Source organism: Podarcis raffonei, chromosome 12 (assembly GCF_027172205.1).
Source record: "Podarcis raffonei isolate rPodRaf1 chromosome 12, rPodRaf1.pri, whole genome shotgun sequence".
NCBI classification, from domain to species: Eukaryota; Metazoa; Chordata; class Lepidosauria; order Squamata; family Lacertidae; genus Podarcis; species Podarcis raffonei.
Window position 1 is genome coordinate 20,968,453 of NC_070613.1, and position 17,654 is coordinate 20,986,106.

Consider the following 17,654-nt stretch of genomic DNA (forward strand, 5'->3'; position numbering starts at 1 on the left):
GACTTGCTCAAGCTGCGGTTCGCTCTTGATCCTGACTTGCAGCTATGTGCTCAGGACCTGATCTCGTGGGCCTTTCCCAAACAATAGAATTGGTGGACCCTCCCAGCAGGATGCTGAGCTCATTGTCTTGTTTTTGGGCCCCACCCATGGGTGGGTGGCTGGGCCATTTAACCATGACCACAGCTGCAGTGGAGTTGACTTTCTCAGGAGCTGCTGCTCTTATATAGCCAAAACAGTGTTTGAAAGGTTCTGGAATGCTTCCCAGTGCTGGCAGGGCCTTCTGTCTGGATCCCTCATGCCCCCAACCCCAGAGATCCGGTGTGGGAGACTTCCTGATATTGATGAACTACAACTCCCATCATTCCTGGCCATTGACCAACTGCATTGCTGGAGTTGTAGTTCAGCCACATCTGGAGGGCCAAAGGTTCCGCACGCCTGCTATAGATCTTTCTCCATTATAGGCTAGGTCTGTAGTCCTCTGTACAGAGCAGAGTATTTTAAGAGCAGACTTACGTAGCTATGTTTCTGTTCTGCCTTGTTAAATATTAATCTCCAGACTGCTCCCCACGGTGCAGAGGAGTTCTGTGGCTGCTGCCTTAGTGAGTGCTGACCTGGCGTTCTTCCTTCCTATCTTATGTATTGAGGTCATGGCGGACCTGCTCCTGGGCCATAATGGCAGGAGCTGGGCTCCTGCTAAGCAGCTCTTAAAAGCTTTGTGGAAACGTGAAGAAACGCCCGGCAATATCTCAAGCCCCCCACCTCAAAAAACAAAAACCCACAACCCTCACTCGATAGGTAGCTCTCTCGTAATTATTTTAAATGACCTCTGGATTTACAGTTCTTAATCGTTGCTGCAAATTGGACTCTTGGCTCGTAGTCAGTAAACATTAGCTAGCGCAAGTGGGATAATTAAACCTCCGGGACACATTATCACAGATCACGTTTGGAAGGCTTAGACTGAGCTGAACAGGAACTTGGAGAAACTGCGACCTGTTTCTACAACAAATAATGAAAATAGTTGAATAATGCCTTAAAAGTGCAGGCCAGTCTTCCAAGTTCTTAAAAAACCAAAAACAAAACACCAAACATGAGAGGTGGACGGATAACACTTTAGAGCAGCCTTTCTCAACCTTGGGTTCCCATATGTTGTTGGACTACAACTCTCATCATCCCTGGCCATTGCTCCTGCTAGAGAGGCATGATGGGAGTTTTAGTTCATTGTCATCTGGGGACCCAGGGCTGACACAGGCTGCATTAGAGGGTTACTTCAAACTGCTGAGAGACACCAAGGAGTCTCTTGTGTCAGGGCATATATAGGGCTGCTGCTTGGAGTTAGGAAATCAGGTCCTGCATCCATAGCAGTGACCAGCAGAGGAATGACCTTTTGGAGGAGCATAGAGAGAAGAATTACCATGGTGTATCTGCAAGTAGCGCAACCAGACGCCTTCATTTGCCCCAGCTGCAACAAAAAAAGTTTCTCCCATATCAGTCTCTACAGCAGGGGCCAGCAAACTTTTTCAGCAGGGGGCCGGTCCACTGTCCCTCAGACTATATTTTGAAAAAGAAAAAAAATGAACGAATTCCTATGCCCCACAAATAACCCAGAGATGCATTTAAAATAAAAGCACACATTCTACTCATGTAAAAACACCAGAGAGGACCCACAAATAACCCAGAGATGCATTTTAAATAAAAGGACACATTCTACTCATGTCTCGGCCCTGCATACCTGAAGGAGTGTCTCCACCCCCATCATTCGGCCCGGACACTGAGATCCAGCACCGAGGGGCTTCTGGCGGTTCCCTCATTGCAAGAAGTGAGGTTACAGGGAACCAGACAGAGGACCTTCTCGGTAGTGGCACCTGCCCTGTGGAACACCCTCCCTTCAGATGTGAAGGAAATAAGCAGCTATCCTATCTTTAAAAGACATCTGAAGGCAGCCCTGTTTAGGGAAGTTTTTAATATTTAATGCTGCATTGTTTTTAACACTTGATTGGGAGCTGCCCAGAGTGGCTGGGGAGACTCAGCCAGATGGGTGGGGTATATATAATATATTATTATTATTATTATTATTATTATTATTATTATTATTATTAAAAACATGCTGATTCCCAGACCATCTGTGGGCCAGATTCAGAAAGCAATTGGGCTGGATCCAGCCCCCGGGCCTTAGTTTGCCTACCCATGCTCTACAGCCACAGCAGGCACTGTAACTCTCGAACGGATTGACTCCACCCCAAAAGGCTCACTCCTCCATTGTCTTCCAAGACAGACAGATGCCAGCAACTGGCTGTATAGAGTTTATCTAACCACTTACTATAGGAGTGAGGCTTTCTCTCTCCCAGTGATTATTAATTGTATATGTAGGCACTGATTAATAAGGGAAGTTAATGCTCAGTATTGGGGATTAGCAGAGGAAAGGCACTTTCCTGGTTGGTGATCTGAAACAATATAACTTCTTCTCAAAATAATTCCACGGGGAATGTTGCAAATGCCCTCCCCATCTGTGACTCCCAGCAACTGGTGTTTAGAAGCATAGTGTCTCTCAACAGTGGAGCTTAAAACATGACCATTGTGTTTAAGTAGCCATCACAATAGCCTTATCTTCCATGAATTTGTCAAACCCCCTCATGCTTTTGAAGCCATCCAATATCTTTCGTACTTCTGCAAACCTTGGGCTTCTCTCAAGTTTGCTGAGACCTCCCTCTTGTGCCTTAGTGGTACTGTTTTGGCACTGGCAGTTAGTTGCAGCCTGAAAATTGTGGAAGGAATGACAAATGAAATGTCTACAACTCTCTTGCTATTTCCTGCTCTCCCCCTCCTCTTTCAAGAGTCTTCCCTTGGCTGCGTACCAGATGACTCCAGCTGAGTTAGAGAGTTCAGCATCCTTTCTCCTTGCAGCCTTGCTAGACTCACAATGTCCATCTAGCAACGAATCCCTTGATACTCCTTCAACACCGGAGAGTTTGGGTGAAGCCATGCTAAGGTGGTGGTGATGAAAACTGCCTGTTCAGGTCTTTAGAGGCAGGAAGGGAAGGGTCACTCAGTTAGTAATCTGAGGCTTACTAAAGTCCTGGGCTTTGTTGTTGTTGTTGTTGATGATAATATTTTTTTATTTGTACCCCGCCCATCTGACTGGGTTGCTCCAGCCACTCTGGGCAGCTTCCAGCATAGAAAATATTAGAAACATATTAGAAAAACATAGAAAATTTTAAAAAGCTTCCCTATACAGGGCTGCCTTCAGTTTCCTAAATGTTATCAAATTACTCATCTCCTTAACATCTGGTGGAAGGCATTCCTCAGGGCGGGCACCACTACCAAAAAGGCCCTCTGCCTGTTAAGAACGCCTGAATGAACCTTAAACCGAAAATTGCTTTCAGTTGTGCACATTTTATTTTTAAACTGCTTCACAAACCCTTAGGTTTTGCTTTCTCCAAAATATGCTGGTCAGGCACAGTGGAAGTCGTTACAGCAGCCTTGCAAATTGGGGAAGCGGTGCTTTTTCTCCATGCCCTGGCCTTCTGCGGCTTCCTTTACCACCACCTGCACCAGCAGTTCTCTTCCTACTCTATTCAGGTAAAAAGAAAAGTGTCTAGAACAGTGCCCCCGCTTTCCCCTCCAGGATAGTGTAGAAGTTAAGCAATACTTGAGGCTAGCAAGAAAAACGTGCCTGTTACAGCATTTGCAAATGCCTGGCTACACCTCGCCTGTTCCTTCACGGTTAGCCTCAGTCTTGCTTCTGTGGTGCGGTGTGTGGAAAGGAGATGCTGCACGCGCCCATTGCCATGTGAGTGCCACACTCCCTAGTGTGACATTGAAAAAGCTAGTCTGTCAGGGGAGGGGAAACATGGGAAGCGAGATGGGGAGAAACTGGTGTTGTGGCTGCCTCCCAAATGGAGTCTGAACAGGGGTGAGGTCGGCGGAGGGCGGGGAGAGAAAGCAAAATTAGCCAACTCTGGCTGCATCCTCTTCTTGCAGAAGAAGCACAGAACTAAATGAAACCACTTCTCCTCAGACACGCTTTCAGTGCCTGCCCCTCCTTGCAGAGACAGAATGAAGGCACATCCAGTAGGTGGGCACCCTATCTACAATGGAATCCTGATTTAAGATAGCTCTTCATTTTTGAAGTGTCAAGATCAGGGGTCAGCCACCTTTTTCAGCCGTGGGCCGGTCCACTGTCCCTCAGACCATGTGGTGGGCCGGACTATATTTTGAAGGGAAAAAAATAACAAATTCCTATGCCCCACAAATAACCCAGAGATTTATTTTAAGTAAAAACACGCATTCTGCTCATGTAAAAACACCAGGCAGGCCCCACAAATAACCCAGAGATGCATTTTAAATAAAAGCACACATTCTACTCATGTAAAAACACGCTGATTTCCGGACTGTCTACAGTCCGGATTGAGAAGGTGATTAGGCCACATCCGGCTCCCGGGCCTTAGGTTGCCTACCCCTGGTCAAGATGATCAGTTTCTTGCCCCATCCTCCGAGCCCAGAAGGAAGAGGGAGGCAGCTCTGCATTCAGCTGTTAGATCAGAGAACTGTGTTCTGGGCAGGGTGAGTTTAGCTCTTACACTTGGCTCATAGCTGCACCTCTCTAACCTGGCAGTGGGCGTGTACATTTTTGGGACCCACTCTTTTTTTGTGATTGTAAGCAGTTTTAATGTTGCATTTTCTATTGCCATAACCTACCCTGGCACCTTAGGGTGAAGGGCAGGTAATAAATTAAAATATTGTGATTAGCAATATAATAGTAGTAGGGGGAGGGGAAATGCCCTTAGATCACGGGTTCCCAAAGTATGGCCCATGAGCTTCATTCTGGTGGCCTATGAAGTATCCGTAAAAATGCAATTAAAATTCAGAGAGTATATAATGTAGCACATTGCAGTTTCTACAACGGGCAGCAAAATCAATAAGTAGTCTGCCAAGACACTCAGCATTTTTCAGGTGATCCATGGGAAAACAAGTTTGGGAACCACCGCTGCTCTAGATCAAAAGTCGGTCTGTCTGGGGAGACTTGCCCACTCAGTTGCTTAGGATTTCCCTGCTCCCCTTTTCTGCATGGAAGCACAGGAGCATTGTGGACTCAGAGCTTGTTTTTAGGCAAGTGGCTATTTACAAGTTTATATCTGAGGAAACAGGAAGCCTATGGAGTCTAGGAAATGACGAGAGAAAGAGAAGGGGAATGTGTGCCCACGGCCAATGGACTCTCTGGTTTCTGAGTCTACAGCAAATGCTGCCGTAGTGTTTGCAACCTTTCTTTGCCCCAATGAGGACTAAGAAAGTACTTTTTGTATTTACAGATGTACTAGGTTTCTGTGGATTCCAGGTCTTGTACTTTTTAAAAAAGATATAGCTGTATGCAGCATACACCTAAACATACAGGCTTTTGACAGTTCTGAGAGTGGAAACATATTCCCTTCCAGTGCCCTTATGAGGATCACTTCATGTAGATAGGGGGTGCTTGAATTACACTGAAACGTTGATATTGACATAGGCTTGTCCAATAAGCTGGCACATACTAAAACTGGTGGAAGTAGAATTTAATTCCTCAATCTACAATTAATGTACTGCAAGTGCTGCTACAACCTGAGGACAAACATAACTAGCTAAACTGTTCCACTTGCCAGGAAATGTAAATTGAATTCTGTAGGTTTCTCAGAAAGCTTAAGCAATAAGTGAAGTGAATTAGCGGAAGTGAATTGCTTAAATGAAAGCACGTTGACCATTGTCTTTCCTTGGCACGGTTCTGTAGGTTACAGCATCCTGTGCTAAGTAAAATGTGATGTGGACAGATTGTTTAAGTCGTGTGTAAATGGATTAAAATAATCTAATTTGTTTCTCACCAGCCAGTGCTAAGTAGACTGGGCTACATGAAAACGTATGCAGGGCTCAATGCAAAACTTCTCAATTTCTTTTCAGCAGGAATTCATTCAGCATCTTTTGTAGGCTTGCATGCATTTAAATTGTACAGGTCTGTTTATCCAAGGGGTTGTTGGAAAGAAGTTTAGCTGCAGCTCCCCCCCCTACAACAATTGAACTGATTCCTCAGCACATTTACGTATGAACATTTGTGCTGCTTTTCAGCTACACAGCCCCAGTACAGGTTAAATTGTAGTTCTTGTTGCAAAAATTATAGCAACTCTTTACAGCAACCCTTTTCAAAAAAGACTTGTTAAAAAAAGCAGACTATACAAAATCATTTATTTGAACCCACAGGTATTAAACATGATGAAAGGAAGCTTTTGAGACACACAGGGCTTCTCTTCCTAGGGCCAAATAATTAGGAAGATAATGGCGCCTGGCTGGCTTTTGTCAACAATGTTTGGAGGCATCCCTCAGTGCCAAAGTAGAGGAAGGAAGTTACTACAGAGAAGGTCCCTATTGCCTTGTCCCTGCTTCTGGTAAACCATTATCCTGCCATTCCCATTTCTGCCATGCGAGCTTGCTTGCTTTTGGTATTTTTTTAGTGTAAGTTGCTTAATGTTATCATTCACCTTGTCTGCTCGTTCATTGATCTTTAACTAGTGACCAGGATCCGCTGCTGGATTGCAGCGTCATCTAAGATGGGTCACAACCCGGAACAGCATCAGTATACAAATCTACGGTAAATTTTAAAAAAAGAAATAGGTCCTCAAATGCATGTTTGAGTTCAAAGTGGGCCCCAGATCTGAAAACATGGAAGACTAGAACACATGCGTCTCATTGCGTACCACATGAGCATTGAGGTACCAGCTTGCCATTTCACTCACTGCAATCAGTACTCTTTCACCACGGAGGATAGTATTGTATACAAATAGGGGTGTGTTTTTTTGGCTATAATTTTCATCATAATAACCATTGCCCTCTTGGCTGCTGGACCTGTGAAGGGCAAGGCTGTTGTAGATTAAATGAATATAGCGTCCAAGTGATAGTATTGTAGACTTGTCATAGTGGAGCTTACTAAGTGATCCTTGACTTGAGAATAGGAGTTTTATAGTGTAGCACATCCCTGTTTTCATCTGTGACAAGCTGGAAGTATAGCACAGGGGTATGTTGCAGCAGACAGTTAATTAGTTTGTTCATAAAGTTGCCTCCAGGGACAAAGTAGTAAATGAAAAATGTGTTTCCTCCAGAGGGAGAACTACTTAGGTGCGAGGCATGGCTATATCCCCATCCAGGCCTTGTGGGACTCTTGGAAGTGAGGGGTAAAAGCCTCATCCAAAGTGCAACAGCGGTTTATCTTATCAAAGCTGGAGGTTAATGTGGAAGGTGTATAGTGTAGATGCCTGGATAGCTCAGTCGGTTAGAGCATGGTATTGATAATGCCAGGGTTGCAGGTTTGATTCATGTATGGGACAATGCATATTCCTGCATTGCAAGGGGTTGGATGATTCTCAAGAGTCCCGTCCACCTCTACAATTCTATGATTCCAAGTACAAAAACTACTGTCTTCTCTCTAGCTTTAGTCCTCCATTATTTTGAATGCTAGAGGGCTTCAACTTCCAATGCTACAAATGTGCTGAAGACATCTGCTTTACCCCTGACCTTCCTAGAAGGTCTGAAGGGGGCTCATAATAAGCGCATTTGACTGAATGCACTTGCAAGCCCCTTGTGATCGGGAACCCTGACCATTGGAGACTTGCAAGTGCATTCAAGCAGAAGACCCTCTCAGATCTTTCTGCTCAATGCAGAAAGGTTGGGAGTCCGTGGGTGGACCTGTCTCTACTCGCTAGTTCTAACCCTTTCGAATGCTTTCATAGGACACCCGGCTTCCAGTTACTTGTTGGTTGGAACTTTCCCAGCCAGCACAAACATTCTTTTATTAAACTGGCCATTGAGAGAAATGTAGTTATCCAATGGAAAAGCCTTGTTTGGTGTGTTGAGAAGAGATGGTAATCGCACTGCACACCTATAATCCTGCACCCCAGCTCCTTTTGCTTCTTTGTGAATAGAAGAAGCATTTTTGCTGCATGCCTCCCTCCTTATTGCCCCAGACTTTCGATTCCACTGCAATTTTAATAGTAGGGAAAGACATTTAGATGGAGGGGTTAATGATGCAACATTGAAAGCTCCGGTTTGCACTCACTGCAGTCAGGAAATACAAAGCTTGGTTTGAGTGCCAATTGAACACTCCATTTCCTGGCTAAGCTTGCTATTTAGGTTTGGTTTTTTTCAGGCTGCATAGAACCTGTGTCTGTATGTTTCTCTATGTCTTCCTGTTTGCACATTTCAGTTTGTCAATAGCAGTATTTCTTCCTTTGAAAGAAGCACTCTGGTAGATATAAAGTGCTGTGCCAAACGGAAATGGTGTGCTTCATTTAGCGTTTTGATAGCAACCTGTCTGAACTATATGCTTATCATTCCGGAAAAGCAAAAGGCTGTTCTTCCTGCGTACGGCTTCCTGTGCATGTCTATCAGCTGCAGCATGCTCTCGATCTAAGCGACATTAGGAGACTTGGGAAGGTTGCAAGTGCCACAATTCAGAGAGACCTGGAGATCATAAAGCCTTTAGGTTAGCCCAGAAGCCGTGCGTGGATGTTACAGCTGCAGCAGTCCCAAATGCTGGCTTAGCCATCTTTGCAGGAAGATAAAGCAATTTTATTTGGCCCTAAAATATTTTTACTGTACCTATCTATTAGAAGGCAGGCTGAATGTTGGTTCTAGATAGCTTAGAGGTTTTGTCTCTCCATTATCTTGACTGTTTGCACTGTCTCTTCTTGCTTGCCCTTCTTCCGCTTGTCTGCCTTCTCCTGTTTGTGAGAAGTGATGTAGAATCCTGTGGCACAGTATATAATCTGGAAACCAGAAAATCCCTGATTCAAATCCTACTCCAGCTCTGAACTGTTTAATAGCCTTAGGAAAGTATATCTGATGTATCAGCCCTATATTGCAAACGGGCTGTTCATAGCTGCTGGCATTGGATGCTCGGATATGTGCTCTCCAACATTTTAGCAATAGGCTGTTGAAGGTCTCAAGTCCCTGCAATATTCCACTCACGTTTGGAACAGCTGTTCTGTGGGAGGCAGGAGGATGGGACTTGTTTGATTAAGTTGTAGTTAGTGTTGCAGAGGAAGGCAAGAGAGCAAAGATGTAGCTGGGTGAAACACATGAATGGAAGTGCTTTCTTTACCCCTTCCCAACATGCACAAGGAAATTTAATTTTCATAATTAAAAGTTGTGTTTTGGAGCTGCCCTTTTGCTTAAGCAACACCCTTAACAGTGTGAGTCCAATGTTATGAATGCTGAGCCAAAGCTTAGAATTCAAACTTTTTGAATTTGCTGTTGAATATTTTGGAGGCTGACATTTTGTGGTGGGCAATCAAGGAATCTTCTAGTTCTGGCAAAAAATCTATGTTCTGTAGTATCGGAACTTCACTCCAAGAATGGATGGAGTGGTTCCTTTAAGTTCTCGAAATTATTGAGACTGATGTACTGATGTACTATTGGAGTAATGACATATATGTCCCAACTTTTAGGGGGAAAGAACTTTGCTGGAGTAGGCCAAGGTCTGTTGCTCCCCAGTAACTGGTATTCAGAGGCATATTGATTCTAAACTTGGAGGACATGTGTGTATCTCTGTCTATCTATCTATCTATCTATCTATCTATCTATCATCTATCTATCTATCATCTCTATCATTTATCTATCTATCTAATCTATCTATGCCCCATTGATAGACCATGAATCTGTCTGATCCACTTTTGAAGCCATCTAAAAGAGTGGCCATCAGTCACTTCTTGTTACAGTTAATTCAATAAGTTAACAGCATGCTGAGGGCCTTTTTAATTTTAGTGGAACTCATGAATAATATTGGGAAGATGCTTGTTTAGCAAGTTGTATTTGTAAAACAATAAGAAATGTAACTAGTTTAAGCAGTAAGGAAAGCTTTAACAACATTTCTCCAAAAGTTTTAGTAGGCAATCTAGATCCAATGCCGTTTTTTTTCTAGGAGGATTGTGGGAAAGAGAACATCTAGCACAAGGGTGGCGGGGAAAGGGAAGGAATGTGCCCTCCTGATTTATGCAGGATTTCTGAAATTCTACACTTCAAGAATATTGGGGAGTTTTTATTCCACCATCCTCCATTCGCTGCCTAGAATAAAAGATATGGGAGAGCTATAAAAGTGTTGCTGTAGTAAATTATTAGAGGTTTTCTACTGATCCTGCAGCAGAGTTTTAAACAAGACCATATGCTGCTAGTTGCTTATTCCTTCTGCTCTCTCTGTGTTGCGGATTTCTGGTTCCACCTTATCAGACTGCACATCCAGTAATAAGGTCTTCTGGGTGATCTAAATTATTAAAGAGGTTCTTCTCCCTCTCTCTGAACTTCGAAAAATAATACATCTCTCTCTCTTCGTTCCTTCAGGCTCCAGACAAAAGGAAAGCATTAGAAGAGACCAAAGCATACACAACTCAGTCTTTGGCCAGTGTTGCTTATCAGATCAATGCACTGGCCAACAATGTGCTCCAACTACTGGATATCCAAGCGTCCCAGCTCCGGAGAATGGAGTCCTCAATCAATCATATTTCCCAGGTAATTTCCCCCCAGAAATGTTAAAGATATGCTTTTCTTGGGTGTTCCAAAGATGTGAGAGATTTTTTGAGATGGTTCACGTGCAATGCCAACTCATAATAAGTAATGTAAATAAGCCTCAGGCTTGCATATGCTTTCGTTCTCTAGTGTGTTCGGATCACCTTTTGTAGATAGTCGTAGCACAGAAAGAAGAAATGTCGTGGTGCATCTACAGTAGCACAACTGGACGCCTTCATCTGCCCCAGCTGCAACAAAGCACATCTCTTCTGTATCTGTTTCTACAGCCCAGGGGCACTAGCTCTTGGGGGTCCGAGCCCTTTTGGGCCCTCCCAATATTTTTGGGTGGGGGGGCTGCACCCCTCCCATGTCCAAAGAACATGGGGGTGGAGCTGAGCGCGGCACTCCTTCAGTGGCTAGCTTCTTCTCCTTCCGCAGAGGGGGAGGATGGCCGAAGCAGTGTGATGTTGCCCCCTCCCAATCGCCTTCACAAGCTGGCATCTTTGCTACCGACGCAGCAAGTGCTGCCATCTTCCAACAGTTTGATTTCACCCCCAAAGGCACACCCCTCCATTGCCAACTGAGACCGACGGATGCCAACAACAACAGTCACTACATTCACTTGCCCTTCGAACCAGTGTTTCAAATCACAATCAAACTACAGTCGTACCTTGGAATTTCAACAGAATCCATTCCGGAAGTCCATTCGACTTCCAAAATGCGGTTTCTGATTGGCTGCAGGAAGCTCCTGCAGCCAATTGGAAGCCCCGTCGGACGTTCGGCTTCCAAAAACAGTTTGCAAACCGGAACACTCACTTCCGGATTTGCAGCTTTCTGGGGCCAAAACGTTCGAGAACTAAGCCGTTCGAAAACCAAGGTACGACTGTAATGTTAGATTTTGGTTTGGGGGGTAAGCGAGAGCCATAGTTTACTGAGTGAATGGACTTCTTGTTACAGTTGCAGACTGTTAGCATTAGATACATAAAACAAACTGCTAAAGAGCAGATACATTTAAATATACATTTTTTGGTTTTATTTTTGAAATGGCAGGACATCAGCGGGTTTGTGGATGTTGGGTGATATCCAGCTAAGTCAAACTAAGAGCACTGAAATCAGTAGACATAAGTTATTGGCGTCACTGATCACCCCTCCCCTAGCCAGATTGTCTTTAATCTTATAAGCTTGTTTTATATCTTACTGGCTGCTTATTAATACTAATTGTGCCATAGTCTGAATTCTCTGCTGGTACAAAAGGTGCAGCCTCTTGTTTTGTTTAGCTCTTGGCTTGAGCTGAAGGCCTTGCTATGAAGAAAGCTTTTGAGTCACCTGATACATGAACTGTTTGCTAAAAGATTGTGAACAATTAATGCTTTGTAAAGCATTTTGAGAGTATTTAGCAAGGACACTTGTAGCTCTTTTGGTCGTTAGGCCTTTTGAAAATTAATCTCTGTTGTATAAGCCTCCCCAGACTTCTTTATAAAAGTTTAACTTATATCTAGCTCTAGCATTGTGAGGTTCTTTTAAAAAGTTAGCCAGTTGTTCTTCATTAACTTTATTTAAAAAACAAAATCCTATACCCAGCCTTTGCTTTCCACTTAGTTTACCTCTATGATTGTGTGTGTGTGTGTGTGTCGCTGTTAGAAACAGATATGAAAGCCAGGAGCCAAATGGCACCTTAAACCTAGGTTATGGGCGCAACAACAGAATGTCTAGGTGCGTTTTTTTTTAATAGCAAGACTACAAAGCTGAAAATGAATGAACTGCAGCTAAAATATTTTGTTCATTTTTCACATGTTCATTTTTCAGTCCTTCCCCTAATATTCTTAAGAGGGTCTCTTCTCCAGTCTTCAGAGAGTAGCTGGAAGTGGGGAGGCAGAAAAAAGTCCTCCTTTCTTTCCACTCTGCAGTTTTTATCTGAAATGTTAGGTGTAGTACTGCTACCAGAGCTCAGAAACTGCTCACACTAATGAAACTCCCTGTTGCAAAATGCACTCAGAACAATGGGAGTTTCAAACACTGGTGTGTGTGTGTGTGTGTGTGTGCGCGCGCTGTCTTTTGAGTTAAGCCACTTTGTCTACATGGATAGGAAGAACTATAATTATTTATTTGCCAGCACTTCGCAGTGCAATGTGCTGCAGTGGAAGTTGTAGAAGGCAGATCTGGTGCATTGCATTCTGAGATTTTTTGAAGGCCTCTTTGGGTTGGGATTTACACAAAAAAAGCAAAAACGTCTGCATATTCTGCTCCATCCTCCATTTAGCAACTACTTTCCTCCTAATTTGTGGCTTGAGTGTGACAACTGTGGTTCCCTTTGAGCATGGCTTGCTCGTCTACAAGATGGAATCAACTGTTGCATTTCCAATAGCTGTTAACTCTTAAGTAACTTCCTTTCAGCAGTTTCTCCTGCTAGGCTACTATACTTATTGTTAGGTTTCCCTTGGGGTTCAAAACACTTGTCGGACTTTGCTGTTCTTCCACATTTCAGCATCTCTACCAGAAATGTCAGAGGAAGTTGGACTTTCTGAAAGAGCTGTTGAAAGGGAAATTGCTTGCCGCTACCAGGGCCTCCTAGGGTCTTCCCAGTAAGGGTTTTGCTAAGTTGGTTGCGAAATCATATGCACTACTGAAGTCCCAGATTTTCAGTAAGCCTTACCTGGGCAGTTACTGTTAGCAAAATAGGTCCCAGCTTGCCTGGTTAAGTGCCATCAATTTGGGATAATGGCATGTACTTCAAGTGTGGTTTTTAAGGCACCAGTTTTCAGACTGTTCTGGGGGCTCCCGGAATTCCTTAGAAACCTCTTAGGAGTTTCTGTATTGAGGGCAAGATTCACAGAAAGGCATGAATAGAGGACAAACTTCCACCGCTATTGAACTGTGTAGCCACAGTGAAGCAGTGTGTGTGAATGTGTTCTGGGGCGCCCTCTCAGTTCGTTTGAGGTTACAATGACTGCAAGAGGTCTGTGCTATTCCGACATGAATAGTGTGCACCCTGGAATCATAGCTGTCAACCGTCCCTTATTTGGCGGGAAACTCCCTTATCCCAGCGCCGTGTCCCGCTGCTGTCCCGGATTGATGATGTCCCTTAAATTTCCTGGGTTTCATGCTCACCTGGCTTGGGAGGGAAGCAGTGGCTTGGGGTCCTCCGCCTCCAGAGAGAGCACGCATGAGCTGCTGCGTCTCCGTCTCTCCCTTTCCCCCCTCAGGGGCGCGTTGTGAAAGACGGGTGGCAGCAGGCAGGCAGACAGACAGCCCCTCTCTTGCGAGGCTTCCGCCGCGCTGCCAGGGGAAGCCAGAGGTGGCAGCAGCGGCGGCAGCCTGAGGGAGGAGGAAGAGGAGGGGATGGGGAGGGACATAGAAGGGCGGCGCTTCAGCGGCCGCCGCAGCGCCGCAACCACCTCATGCCGAGCTCGTGGGTGGCATGGGCGAGAGTCTCTCTCCCTCCCTCCCGGGTGAGGAAGGGCCGATGGAACTCATAAGCTAAGCAAAATCCCTTATTTTGGCTGCTGATCCCTTATTTTCAAGGCTGCTGGTCCCTTATTTTCAAATCTGTAAGTTGACAGCTATGCCTAGAATACATTCCCCAGAATACTCTGCAATGAGTAGGTTCTGTGGAAGATGGATGGAAGGGGTTTTTTTTTGGCAGATGTATCCATGTGAAATGAAGACCATGGTTTTGTATGCTTTTATGTGTGAGGTGCGTGATACCGTATTTTTCGCTCTATTGGACGCACCGGACCACAGGACGCACCTAGTTTTTAGAGGGGGAAATCAAGGAAAAAAATATTATCCCCCCCCCCCAGCCAAGAAGACAAGGCAGTGAGCGCGATCCATCCCACTCGCTGCCCTGGCTTCCTGTTTAGCCTTGCGCAGCATCTTTAGTCTTGCGCAACGGGATGGATTGCGCCCGCTGTCCACCGGGGCAGGACTAGATGACTCCTGGGGTTCCCTTCCAACCCTGCAATTTTATGACCTCGGAAGGTGTTTGGGGTCTCCACCACTGGAGGCTTTTAAGCAGTGGTTGGGGGACCATCTGCCTGGCGTTCTTTAGCTGTGATTCCTACATTGTGAGGGGGCTGGGCTAGATGACCCTCGGGTGGCCCTCCCAACTCTATACAGTCCTACAGTTCTGCAGCAGGAGATCCACAGCCACTTCACACAATGCCCACTCCCAATTTTCATCTGAGAGACATGTGGCTTCAGTGTCTAGGTAGGTACCCCCCTACCTGCCACACTTCCCCCACCCCACTTAAGCTGAGGGAATTCCTGCCCAGAGAAGCTCCCAGGTGAGGCAAGGGTTAAGATCTACCTCTGGTAGATCTCTTGCGGCTGGAGAGGCACGCAAGGCTAAAGAGGAAGCCAGGGCAGTGAACGGGATGGCGGGGGAGGCTTCGCAAGACTAAAGAGGAAGCCAGGGCAGCGAACGGGATGGATCGTGCTCGCTGCCCTGGCTTCCTCTTTAGCCTTGCGAAGCCTCCCCCTCCCCCCCCGGCTGGAGAGGTTGTGCAAGGCTTTTCTAGAGGAGGGAGAAGGGACTGACTGGCGGTGTCAGTCCCTTCTCCCTCTTGGGGAAAAGCCCGCAAGAGCCGCGCGAAGCTTGTGTGGGGCTCTTGGGGGCTTTTCCTGCCTGCCTCCCCCCTGCATTCGCTCCATAGGACGCACAGACTTTCCCCCTTAGTTTTTAAGACGGGAAAAGTGCGTCCTATGGTGCGAAAAGTACGGTACTTTATTGCAAAAACTGAGAGTTTAAAGAGTATCGGGGCATTTTTGTTTATTACTTAACCCAAATTCCCCACCACCACACACACCACTTGAAAATTGCCGAGGGTCTCGGTGGACCCCTTTATGACTTTATTCCCCTTTTCTAATGTGCTGCAATAGGCGCTGTATGGTTTTTCATTGTATTTTCATGGCTTCTTTTATTTCTTACGTATTGTATTTTATTGTGTTATAATTTGAATTAAAAATACAATATAAGAAATAAAAGAAGCAATAAAAATACAATTGAAAGTCAATATAAATACTTAATGGTACGGCTGTGCCATCCGTCTCACATCTTCAACCACAAATCTGCACGCACACATAAGTGAAGTTCTTGTGGGCCACAGTTTGGGAACTTCTGACTAAACCCACATGCATGGAATCAAGCAGTTGTTTGAAATTCACAGCCTTAGTGGATGTTTGGATTGCTTGTAAAGAATTGCATGAAAACAGGAAGGTTATATTCTAAAATGGTCTTACCATTCTAAGCCTGGCAACTTCCAGCTACATAAGTGGGAAGCCCCTTTGACACTTCTGGAAAGATGTCTGAGCATCAGCAAGTATCAAGGAAGGAGTTCTGTAGCTAGAGCTATTTCTGGAGTATTCAGTGTCTTGCTTAATGCAAACTATTTAAAGCACAGATTCAGGAATAAAAACAATATCTTGTGCAGCCTTAATGCATTGTGGTGTTTGAAAGCTCCTGCTTATGATCTGTTGGTTTTTTTTAAAAAAATAAATATGAATTTTTTTTTCAAATGCCAGGGATTTGTAAAGCCAGAAGCTGTTGTGTTATAACTATGGAACAGACTTCAAGAGAGTTTTCTCTGCAGCGCTCTATTTTAGGATTATATTTTCAATATGTAATTTTTGATCCATAAAAAGTTACCAGAAAAGCATCAATTAGTGCTGAAATAGCGTAAATGCTGCTGCTGCTATGATTAATGCACAATTAATACTTCTTTTCAAAAAGTTGCGTAATATTCAGCACTAAAAACTCTGATACCCAAGGTTTTTCATGCAATTATAGCTCTGATTTGTATCAGTGGGTGGGGGTGGGTGGGTGTATAATTTATCACAAAATAAAAAGCTGCTTCTGAACAATGCTTTCCTTTTTATATGTAACCTGGTATTATCAAACCACCAAATGTTCTGAAATCACATCAGGCCTCAATTGTCTTCGGCATGAGATGTTCTTGATGTATGTGGTATTTGTCCTCTGGGTGAATTCCAGTTTCCCCGTGTCTCTTCCTGCCCCGTGATGATGAGAATCAACGTTTTAAAATTGGGCACTTGATGTCGATGATCATAATATTCTTTTGATTGTATTTGTCTTAAACCGATTTTAATATTGTATTTTTAAATTGCTGTAACCCAGCCTGGGAACTTGTGGTGAAGGGTGAGTAAGAAATTGAATGTAATAACAACAGGAGCAGGAGTTATGAACACATTTTACAGTGACCTTTGATAATTACCATCATGTAAATGGAACAATAGCATTTATATGGTGCTTTTAGAGTGTTCAAAACACTTTGCATTGTTGTGCTGTAAGCAAGGGTGGGGGAACTATGTTTCTCCAGGGGACCACCTGTCATTCTGGCTAGGACTGATGCAATTAGGTGTCCCAACATCTGCAGAGTGACACTTTCCCCCTCCTTGCTGTAAAGTGAGGAAGACATTGATAGCATTAAACATGCTATACGTTCTTGCAGAGTATGAACAGTTATTCCCCGCTCACCTCACCTTGCCATGTTATAAATAAATAAAACAACTTGGAATGAAGCTACAGACAACCAGTCTCTTCTGAGTTGAGATTCCTTTAAAAGAATATAGCAGGTTTGCTGCAAAAGTTTTGTTGGACTTAAGGTCCTTTGCTTCTTGTAGAACAGTGTGGGGAACCATTGGCTCTCCAAATGCTGCTGAACTACAGTGCCCATCATCCCTATCCATTGGCCTTGTTTGCTGGGGCTGATGGGAGTTGTAGTTCAGCAGCATTGGAAAGCCTGAAGGGTTCCCACACCTGTTGTAGAATGTCTCCAAAGCGGATGGTGCATTACTGTTACTTCACTGTTGCAAGTAGTTCTGAATATACAGGCATCTCCCCCCCCCCTTATCTGCTGGGAAATAGATAGATGATAGAATCATACGAGGAAATTGGGGGGGGGGGGAGTGGAGCTGGAGAATCCAGATACCCTCCCTGGAGCCTGAAGAGGATGTCAGTAAGGGTGGAGGAAGCCCCAAAGAGACCTGAGGAGCAGTAGGGCTTTGTTTAGGCTACTCAGCCTCCCCGTCTAACAGCTGAGGTATGGGGTATCTCAGCCGCCACTGCTTTCCCGTGCAGCCTCCAGCCAGCCCCAGAGCTTCAAAGCTCTAGCTGAAGAGAG

General features: G+C 44.7%; 1 protein-coding gene across 9 annotated transcripts in view; it reads left to right on the forward strand.

The window, feature by feature from the left end:
* The window catches only part of ABI1 (abl interactor 1), a 100,704-nt gene that overhangs the window by 26,841 nt on the left and 56,209 nt on the right, over positions 1 to 17,654 (forward strand). For all 9 annotated transcript variants that reach the window (XM_053410120.1, XM_053410121.1, XM_053410113.1 and 6 more), the window contains exon 2: positions 10,351 to 10,518. In XM_053410120.1, coding sequence (XP_053266095.1) covers positions 10,351 to 10,518 — 168 coding nt within the window. The remainder of the gene's footprint in view (positions 1 to 10,350; positions 10,519 to 17,654) is intronic.